This window comes from Lolium perenne, chromosome 5 (assembly GCF_019359855.2).
Source record: "Lolium perenne isolate Kyuss_39 chromosome 5, Kyuss_2.0, whole genome shotgun sequence".
Lineage (NCBI taxonomy): Eukaryota > Viridiplantae > Streptophyta > Magnoliopsida > Poales > Poaceae > Lolium > Lolium perenne.
This window is the reverse complement of record NC_067248.2, coordinates 107,844,854-107,856,219: the sequence shown is the minus strand read 5'-3', so window position 1 is coordinate 107,856,219 and position 11,366 is coordinate 107,844,854. Positions and strand designations below refer to the sequence as shown.

Here is an 11,366-nt window from a genome sequence, read left to right as displayed (position 1 = left end):
TTACAATCGATGTCCAGGGCCTCAGCAATCTCAGGAGGAAACTGTGAGAACCAGACTTGCGTTCTAGCTTGAACTCTTCCAAGTTGCGCCAGACCGTGACTAACAAAATTTGCCGACCGATCCACTTTCGTGCAGTTGCACTCTCTTTCCCTTAATAAATCACGAACTCTGGAAATCTGGAAGGCGTAGACAGAGATATTTGGAGAACCACCCTTGATAAGCTCCAGCGCCATGATGACCCACAAGTATAGGGGATCGCAACAGTCTTCGAGGGAAGTATTACCCAATTTATTGATTCGACACAAGGGGAGGTAAAGAATACTTATAAGCCTTAACAACTGAGTTGTCAATTCAGCTGCACCTGGAAAAGCACTAGTAACAGGGGTGATGTGAAAGTAGCAGTAATATGAGAGCAGTAGTAACAGTAACACAGCAGCAGTAATAGCAATATGAGAGCAATGGTACCAGAAAATAGTTGACATGTAGAACGAGTATATGATGATGAAAGATGGACCGGGGTTCCCAGCTATCTACACTAGTGGTAACTCTCCAATAACAAGTGTTGGGTGAACAAATTACAGTTGGGCAATTGATAGGATTGATAAGGCATTAAGAAAGAACATCAATTCATTAATCATGTAGGCATGTTTTCCATATTTAGTCGTACGTGCTCGCAATGAGAAACTTGCACAACATCTATTGTCCTACCAGCCGGTGGCAGCCGGGCCTCAAGGGAATCTACTGGATATTAAGGTACTCCTTTTAATAGAGCACCGGAGCAAAGCATTAACACTCCGTGAAAACATGTGTCCCTCACATCACCGCCATCCCCTCCGGTTGTCCCGATTTCTGTCACTTCGGGGCCTTTGGTTCCGGACAGTGACATGTGCATACAACTTGTAGATACAATCTAAGCAATAATTATAGAGCTCAAATCTAAGATCATGCCACTCGGGCCCTAGTGACAAGCATTAAGCATAACAAGATTGCAGCAACAATAACTTCACAAACTTTATAGATAGACTAATCATAATGTATCATCCATCGGATCCCAACAAACACAACACCGATTACATCAGATGGATCTCAATCATGTAAGGCAGCTCATGAGATCATTGTATTGAAGTACATGGGGGAGAGAATACCAACTAGCTACAGCTAGAACCCGTAGTCCATGGGGGAACTACTCACGGAGCATGATGGAGGCGATGGCGTTGATGGAGATGGCTTCCGGGGGCACTTCCCCGTCCCGGCAGGGTGCCGGGACAGAGACTTCTGTCCCCCGAATTGGAGTTTCGCGATGGCGGCGGCGCCCCTGGAGTCTTTCTGGAGTTTCGTCAAGTGGTACGGTGTTTTTAGGTCGAAAGGGGTTAAATAGGCGAAGAGGCGGCGTCAGAGGGGCACCAGGGCGCCCTCCTCATAGGCCGGCGCGGCCAGGGGCCTGCCCGCGCGGCCTTGTGGTGTCGGGGCCCTGGGCCTCCTCTCCGTCTCCCCTTCGGTGTTCTGGAGCCTCCCGGGAAAAATAAGATCTTTGGCGTTGATTTCGTCCAATTCCGAGAATATTGCCCGAACAGCCTTTCTGGAACCAAAAGCAGTGAAAAACAGGAACTGGCACTGTGGCATCTTGTTAATAGGTTAGTTCCGGAAAACGCATAAAAACATCATAAAGTGCAAGCAAAACATGTAAGTATTGTCATAAAACAAGCATGGAACATCAGAAATTATCGATACGTTGGAGACGTATCAGCATCCCCAAGCTTAGTTCTGCTCGTCCCGAGCAGGTAAAACGATAACAAAGATAATTTCTGAAGTGACATGCTACTTACATAACCTTGATAATACTATTACAAAGCATATGAAATGAATGAAGTGACTCAAGGCAATGATCTATAGTTGCTAACAAGTAGATAACATATAGGAAAACTTTTCATGGAGAGTACTTTCAAGACAAGCATCAAAAGTTTTGCACAAGAGTTAACTCATAAAGCAATAAGTTCATAGTAAAGGCATCGAAGCAACACAAAGGGGGATATAAGTTTCAGCGGTTGCTTTCAACTTTCAACATATATATCTCATGGATATTGTCAACATAGAGTAATATGATGAATGCAAATATGCAAGTATGTAAGAATCAATGCACAGTTGACACAAGTGTTTGCTTCTAAGGTGGAAGGAATTAGGTAACTGACTCAACATAAAAGTAAAAGAATGGCCCTTCTACGAGGGAAGCATCGATTGCTATATTTGTGCTAGAGCTTTGGTTTTGAAAACATATAGAGAGCATAAAAGTAAAATTTTGAGAGGTGTTTGTTGTTGTCAACGAATGGTAGTGGGCACACTAACTACCTCATCAACCGGACTCCCAAGAGCGGCTCCCATTTTATTTATTTTTGGGTGGCACTCCTTCCAACCTTTCTTTCACAAACCATGGCTAACCGAATCCTCGGGTGCCTGCCAACAATCTCATACCATGAAGGAGTGCCTTTTTATTTAAGTTTTATTATGATGATGACACTCCCCCCAACCTTTGCTTACACAAGCCATGGCTAACCGAATCCTTCGGGTGCCGTCCAACAATCACAAACCATGGAGGAGTGTCTATTTAAGTTAATTAATTTGGGACTGGGAATCCCATTGCCAGCTCTTTTTGCAAAATTATTGGATAAGCGGATGTGCCACTAGTCCATATGAGAGTCCGTCAAAAGTAAATGACAAGGTTGAAAGCTAAACACCACATACTTCCTCATGAGCTATGAAACATTAACACAAATTGAGAAGCATTTTGAATTATTTAAAGGTAGCACTCAAGCAATTTACTTTGGAATGGCAGAAAATACCACATAGTAGGTAGGTATGGTGGACACAAATGGCATAGGTTTTGGCTCAAGGTTTTTGGATGCACGAGAAGTATTCCCTCTCAGTACAAGGTTTAGGCTAGCAAGGTTGTTTGAAGCAAACACAAGTATGAACCGGTACAGTAAAACTTACATAAGAACATATAGCAAGCATTATAATACTCTACACTGTCTTCCTTGTTGCTCAAACACTTTTACCAGAAAATATCTAGACCTTAAGAGAGATCAATTATGCAAACCAATTTTAACAAGCTCTACGGTAGTTCTCCACTAATAGGTTTAAACTACATGCAAAAACTTATGATCTACTTGAGAGCTCAAAACAATTGCCAAGTATCAAATTATCCAAGACATATGAGGCATTTTCTTTTCCCAACCAAATAAAGATAAATATTGTAGCTTCCAACTTTTATTCATTGAACATTAAAAGTAAAACGAAGAACAAGGGTTCATATGAAAAAGCGGAGCGTGTCTCTCTCCCAAACATGGATTGCTAGGATCCGAATTTATTCAAACATAAACAAAACGAAAAATAAACACACAGACGCTCCAAGTAAAGCACATATGATGTGACTGAATAAAAATATAGTTTCAGGGGAGAAACCTGATAAGTTGATGAAGAAGGGGATGCCTTGGGCATCCCCAAGCTTAGACGCTTGAGTCTTCTTGAAATATGCAGGGATGAACCACGGGGGCATCCCCAAGCTTAGACTTTTCACTCTTCTTGATCATATATCATCCTCCTCTCTTGACCCTTGAAAACTTCCTTCACAACAAACTTCTCATAAACTTCATTAGAGGGGTTAGTACTCAAAAAATTTGAATCCACCTTGGTCCTGTAGTGGCACATTGCAAGAACTCAATAAAACATTAGCTACAGCTCTCCACGTCTAGAAAGCCTCACATAAAGTCCACAAGAGACAATGCAAAAAACAGAGACAGAATCTGCCAAAACAGAACAGCCAGTAAACACGAATTTTTACGGGGTACTTCCGTTGCTCAAATCAGAAAACTCAAAACTAATGAAAGTTGCGTACATATCTGAGGATCACGCACGTAAATTGGCAGATTTTTCTGAGTTTCCTACAGAGAAATTTGCCCAGATTCGTGACAGATAGAAATCTGTTTCTGCGCAGGAATCCAAATCTAGTATCAACCTTCGATTAGAGGCTTCACTTGGCACAACAAAACACAAAACTAAGATAAGGAGAGGTTGCTACAGTAGTAAACAACTTCCAAGACACAAATATAAAACAAAGTACTGTAGCAAAATAACACATGGGTTATCTCCCAAGAAGTTCTTTTCTTTATAGCCATTAAGATGGGCTCAGCAGTTTTAAATGATGCACTCGCGAGAAACAAGAGTAGAGGTAAAAGAGAGCATCAAAAAGCAAATCCAAAACACATTTAAGTCTAACATGCTTCCTATGTAAAGGAATCTTGTAAATAAACAAGTTCATGAAAAGCAAAGTAACAAGCATAGGAAGATAAAACAAGTGTAACTTCAAAATTTTAAGCATATAGAGAGGTGTTTTAGTACCATGCAAATTTCTACAACCATATTTTCCTCTCTCATAATAATTTTCAGTAGCTTCATGGATAAACTCAACAATATAACTATCACATGCAGCATACTTTTCATGATTTCCAAACACATAATTTTTATCAATCTCAAGAATAGTGGAATTAAAACTTTCAAACTTACTTTTATCAATAATATAACAAGGTAGTTGATCAATCTCAAGAGATATGGGACACATAGATAATGTCAAGAACTCTCGAATCCCATTTTCATTAGTAGTACAATTAATATTATCAAGTAACATAGGACCATCATCAAGAGCTTTATCATAGACATTTGCCAAACAAAATTCTTTAGTACCATGCATTTCGACATCAGGCACAAACAAAGCATTATCATAAGATTTATCAAAGTAGCATGGATTATCATATATAACAGTAGCATAATCATTCTCACAAGTTTTACTTATAGGAAATATTTCAAGAGAATCCACAGGAACATAACATTCAACCTCTTTCGGTAAGCATGGAGGACAATCAAATAGTGTAAGAGATGAAGAGTTACTCTCATTAGAAGGTTGGCATGGGTAGCTAATCCATTCTTCCTCCTTTTGTTCATCACTCTCCTCTTCTTTTTCATCCAATGAGCTTTCAGGTTCATCAATTTCCTCCTCTTTTTCATCCAATGAGCTTTCAGGTTCATCAATTTCTTCTTCCACCGGTTCCTGCAAATTGTGAGTGCATTCTTGTGTATTAATGTGTCTCTCTTTATAATCAAGGATATAAGGATTCCTACTGTAGCATTCTATGCAAGAATTAAGGATAGTAGAGACATAATCTTTAAGGTCCTTACAAATAGCACAAGTTTCATAATTCTCAACCATGAAGGATTCTATCTCGGAGGCTCCCATAAATAAGACAAATTGTTCTACCTCTTCGAACCCATAATGAATATAGCAATTCCGATTATAGTTCTTAATTAAAAATTCCTCACTAGAGCCACATTGAAATTTAAGATGTTTAGTATCATGTTGAGAGCAACAGTTTATATCATGGCGTCTAAGCAAGATTCTAGCAATTGTATTCAATTTTTCTATCATAGCACTCATTATTTTACCACTTCTTGATTCTCTATAATTATTATAACATTCTATAAGCTCCAAGTAGTTTGTTGGTTCTCCCATAACAGCAATTTTTAATTTTTAGGTTTTTCAAATTTTTATGGATTTTTGGGTATATGAGGAAAATAAAACAAGACAAAAATAAACTAAGCAAAAGTAAACTAAGCAAATTAAAACTAGACAGAAATAAACTAAGCACAAATAAACTAGACAGAAATAAACTAGCAAGACAAAATAAAATAAAAGCAGAGAGAGAGGTAGAGTGTACTCCCCAGGTGAACTTATGAGTAGAGCTATGCCTCCCCGGCAACGGCGCCAGAAAATAGTCTTGATGACCCACAAGTATAGGGGATCGCAACAGTCTTCGAGGGAAGTATTACCCAATTTATTGATTCGACACAAGGGGAGGTAAAGAATACTTATAAGCCTTAACAACTGAGTTGTCAATTCAGCTGCACCTGGAAAAGCACTAGTAACAGGGGTGATGTGAAAGTAGCAGTAATATGAGAGCAGTAGTAACAGTAACACAGCAGCAGTAATAGCAATATGAGAGCAATGGTACCAGAAAATAGTTGACATGTAGAACGAGTATATGATGATGAAAGATGGACCGGGGTTCCCAGCTATCTACACTAGTGGTAACTCTCCAATAACAAGTGTTGGGTGAACAAATTACAGTTGGGCAATTGATAGGATTGATAAGGCATTAAGAAAGAACATCAATTCATTAATCATGTAGGCATGTTTTCCATATTTAGTCGTACGTGCTCGCAATGAGAAACTTGCACAACATCTATTGTCCTACCAGCCGGTGGCAGCCGGGCCTCAAGGGAATCTCCTGGAGAGTAAGGTACTCCTTTTAATAGAGCACCGGAGCAAAGCATTAACACTCCGTGAAAACATGTGTCCCTCACATCACCGCCATCCCCTCCGGTTGTCCCGATTTCTGTCACTTCGGGGCCTTTGGTTCCGGACAGTGACATGTGCATACAACTTGTAGATACAATCTAAGCAATAAGTATAGAGCTCAAATCTAAGATCATGCCACTCTGGCCCTAGTGACAAGCATTAAGCATAACAAGATTGCAGCAACAATAACTTCACAAACTTTATAGATAGACTAATCATAATGTATCATCCATCGGATCCCAACAAACACAACACCGATTACATCAGATGGATCTCAATCATGTAAGGCAGCTCATGAGATCATTGTATTGAAGTACATGGGGGAGAGAATACCAACTAGCTACAGCTAGAACCCGTAGTCCATGGGGGAACTACTCACGGAGCATGATGGAGGCGATGGCGTTGATGGAGATGGCTTCCGGGGGCACTTCCCCGTCCCGGCAGGGTGCCGGGACAGAGACTTCTGTCCCCCGAATTGGAGTTTCGCGATGGCGGCGGCGCCCCTGGAGTCTTTCTGGAGTTTCGTCAAGTGGTACGGTGTTTTTAGGTCGAAAGGGGTTAAATAGGCGAAGAGGCGGCGTCAGAGGGGCACCAGGGCGCCCTCCTCATAGGCCGGCGCGGCCAGGGGCCTGCCCGCGCGGCCTTGTGGTGTCGGGGCCCTGGGCCTCCTCTCCGTCTCCCCTTCGGTGTTCTGGAGCCTCCCGGGAAAAATAAGATCTTTGGCGTTGATTTCGTCCAATTCCGAGAATATTGCCCGAACAGCCTTTCTGGAACCAAAAACAGCAGAAAACAGGAACTGGCACTGTGGCATCTTGTTAATAGGTTAGTTCCGGAAAACGCATAAAAACATCATAAAGTGCAAGCAAAACATGTAAGTATTGTCATAAAACAAGCATGGAACATCAGAAATTATCGATACGTTGGAGACGTATCACGCCACCGCACAGTCTGTCTCAATAGTAAGAGGCAGGTGCGTCCATAGTAGCGCCAACTTCAGGCCATCTTCCAGCGCCGTGATCTCCGCTTCTGTAGCGTCCTGACAGCCAGTCAACTGACGGCAAGCGGCCAGTACGACATTGCCTTCACTATTCCTGATTACCATCCCAACCCCAGCTGCTCCACTAGGCGCCCAGGACCCATCCACATTAACCTTGAGTTCGCCCGGTTTAGGAGGAATCCACTTCTTCTTTTCCTTCTGCCTTCCCACGCTTGGATCATGGGTTCGTTTGAACCCCTTGTCATGGGATACAACCATCTTCCCCTTCTCCAAATCTTTGTCGGGGCATTGCTTAATCAGCATGAGAGATTCCAGGTAGCTTAGCAGGAAACGTCGCGAACCCTCCACAGATGGCAGAGGCTTGTCGTGGGTGATCTCGTTGTGCACATACCAGATCCGCCAAAGCAGCATGAAGGTTCTAGCTCGCTGTTCCTCCGACAGGCCATGAATAAGTTGTAACAGCCACTCCGTTCCCGTGTTCTTTAGTTCAGTATCCGCCGGGATGTCCCACTTTTCTCGCATGGCATTCCAAAGGTCCCTGGCAGGCGGACAACGGACGAAAACATGGAAAGTATCTTCATTTTCCCGTCCACAGATGAGACACAGCGGGGGAGTTTTAATTCCTCGTCTGTGCTTATTCACTTGCGTGGCGAGGGCATTGCGACCAATTTTCCAAACCAGGTTCTGGACCTTAGGAGGCACCGGGCACTTCCAAATCAACTTCCAGCTTGGACGGTCGCCATTTGGCCGGCTGCTAGTAGCTTCAAGGCCATGACCATGAAGATGTTCCTCAAACGCAAGGCGGTACCCACTGCGCACAGTATAGATACCTTTTTGCTCTGGAGCCCAAGATAGGAAGTCATCCTCATTCCTCGCTGAGGTCTTTATCTGTAAAATCTTAACGGCATCCTCTGGAGAGAAATAATGATTTACTCGCTGGCTATCCCATGTCCCAGTTGCCGTCAGGAAGTCCGACACCCAGCGAAACCTACAGCTCCGACGTGGTGCATTAGCCTTGAAATCCCCTCATGGTATCCATGGATCGCGCCATGCTCTGATTTTTGTACCGTTTCCTACCCGCCACAGAACACCCTTTTTCAGAAGTTGAAGCCCGTGCTCGATCGCCAACCATGTCGATGAGGCATTTCCTGTGAAGACGGTATCAATCAGGTTGCCATTAGGGTAATATTTGGCCTTTAGCAGCTGCGCACAGAGAGAGTCCGGGAATTGGATGAGCCTCCAGGCCTGACGAGCGAGTAGGGCCTGATTGAACAACCGAAGGTCCTTAAACCCTAAGCCTCCCTGGTTTTTGGAGCGCAGGAGCTTGTCCCAGGCTATCCAATGAGCTTTCCGTTGGCCATTCTCTGTACCCCACCAGAAATCTCTAATCATTTTAGTAAGTTCATCACATAGTCCATATGGCAATTTAAAAACTCCCATGAGGTAAACTGGAAGCGCCTGTGCCACAGACTTAATGAGCACTTCTTTAGCAGCCTGTGTCATGAAATTGTCCTCATAGATGGTTAACCGCTTCCCTAACTTTGCTTGTATGCTTTGAAGCTTCTCTTTATTCATCCTACCCTCGGGGGTAGGCAGACCCAAATATTTCGTTTCAAACGCCTCAGCTGATATATGCAGGGCATTCTTAATCTCATCTCGAATAATCTGAGGGCAAGACGAGCTGAACATGATGGAGCACTTCCCCGGGTTTATGAGCTGACCAGTACTCCCAGTGAAATCTCCTAGCACTTGCTTAATCCTGTTAGCCTGAACCACATCTGCCTTAAAAAAGAGCAAACTATCATCGGCGAACAGGAGGTGTGAAATGCCCGGAGCTCGCCTGCAAATACGGATGGGTTCAATTGTGTTCTGCTGAACTTCCTTGTTTAACAGAGCTGACAAACCATCGGCAACAAAAAGGAACAGAAAGGGGGACAGGGGATCACCTTGCCGGAGTCCCCGGGAAGGCGAAAACACATCAAGAAGGGATCCATTAAATTTAACAGTATACCGCACCGTGGTCACACATGACATTATCCAATCAACCCACCGGTGTGCAAACCCCATTCTCTGCAGCGTTTTCTGAAGAAAATCCCAATCCACCCGATCATATGCCTTTGAGAGATCCAGCTTGTAAGCGCAAAACTGCTTATTCGGATTTGAATTCTGCTCCATGAAGTGAAGGCATTCGAAAGCTACCAAAGCATTATCAGTTATCAATCTTCCTGGGATGAAGGCGCTTTGATTTTTTGAGATGAGCTCCCCAAGAATTGGTCTTAGTCTGTTGACCATGCATTTGGATAGAACCTTGTATAACACCGTGCAGAGGCTTATAGGCCTAAAATCTTTCAAAGTCTCCGGATTATCTGTTTTGGGAATAAGGACAATGGCAGTATCATTTATGCCATCTGGCATTCTTCCAGTAGCGAAGAACACCTTTACTGCATTGACAACCTCTGCTTTCAACGTCGCCCAGTTTCGCTGGTAAAATCTTGCCGGGAATCCATCTACACCAGGCGCCTTGAGCGGCCCAATTTGAAAGAGCGCGTCACCGATCTCCTCGTCACTGAAATCCTTGCACAATGCCTCGTTCATTTCTGGAGTGACCTTTTCCTGGAACAAGCCCACAAGGTCATCTGAATTTAAGGACGGATCTCTAGTAAACAATTCCTTAAAGTAGGATGTCGCCATTCTCTCCATATCAGATGGCGTCGACTGCCAGCTTCCATCATCATCCTTCAGTTTCTTTATCTTATTCTTCCGCGCCCGCCACACTGCCTTTTGGTGAAAAAAGCGAGTGTTACGGTCTCCTTCTTTGAGCCAGCTAATTCTAGAGCGTTGCAACCACAGAAGCTCCTCGCGATATAGCATTTCCTGCATATGATCAGACGCTTTACGAATTTCTTGCTGGCTCGCTCCATTTAACATAAGGAGCTCAAGCTGTTTCCTAGCTTTGTCCAATTCCCGCAGGATGTTTCCAAACTTGCGTTTGCTCCAAGACTGTAAAACTGTCATGACCTCATTTAAACCCTTGCGCACTGCAGCTAAATCGCCCTTAGGGCCTGCCTCCATCCATGCATGCGCAATCTTCTCTGGTAACTCAGCTGCCCTCTCCCAGAGCACTTCATATTGGCGTTTTTTAGGTCTCCTAGCTCCCCTCTCTTCCTTCGTGAGGGACACAAGGATAGGGCAATGATCTGAACATGGGGAAACGAGGTGCTGGACCCTAGTATCAGCATACATGTCTCTCCAGTCCATCGTGGCCACGGCTCTGTCCAGGCGAACCTTCACATTTGCCCTTCCTTTTCGCATATTGTCAAAGGTATAAGGAACCCCTGCAAAGCCCAAATCTGTTAGACGGCAATCATTAAGTACATCACGGAAAGCTTGCATCTGTCCAGCTGGGCGAGCTGTGGCGGAGATGTGCTCTTCGGGCCATAGGGCCTCATTAAAATCACCAACAACAAGCCATGGAAGGTCAGACTCAGCTCTGATCGCACGGAGTGCATCCCACATGAGATGACGGTTTTCGACACGGGGTTCTCCATAGACGCAAGTAAGGTGCCATTGCGGCGCATTCGGGGACTCTCGCACATACACATCAATCATTCTTTCATTTATAGCTTTAACTTCTACAACCAGACTCTCATGCCAAAAAAGAGCTAACCCTCCACTTAAACCATCACTACTATGACCAGCAAAACCCTTTAAACCTAACCTATGACGCATGCTACGCATCTTATTTTTCTTTTGCCTAGTTTCACACAAAAATAGTAAACGTGGACTCCAAACTTGGGAAAGGGTAGACAGCTCTCTAACTGTCGGGGCATTCCCGGCTCCCCGACAGTTATACGATAGGCAATTCATTGCTGCTGACGAGACCACACATTTGGTCTCGTCAGTGTGCCGGGAGCCCCTTGCCCGGTCGCTGCCTTCTTCCTGTTCTTATCCCCCAGCTGGATC

General features: G+C 43.8%; 1 protein-coding gene across 1 annotated transcript; it reads right to left on the bottom strand.

Moving 5' to 3' along the window:
- Window positions 1-7,337: 7,337 nt before the first annotated feature.
- Window positions 7,338-11,132, bottom strand: LOC139831553 (uncharacterized). The gene is made up of 2 exons (XM_071820844.1): window positions 8,471-11,132; window positions 7,338-8,314 (listed from the first exon to the last, which is right to left on the bottom strand). The coding sequence occupies exons 1-2, from the start codon at window positions 11,130-11,132 to the stop codon at window positions 7,338-7,340; spliced, it is 3,639 nt and encodes a 1,212-aa protein (XP_071676945.1).
- Between the last annotated feature and the right edge of the window lie 234 nt (window positions 11,133-11,366).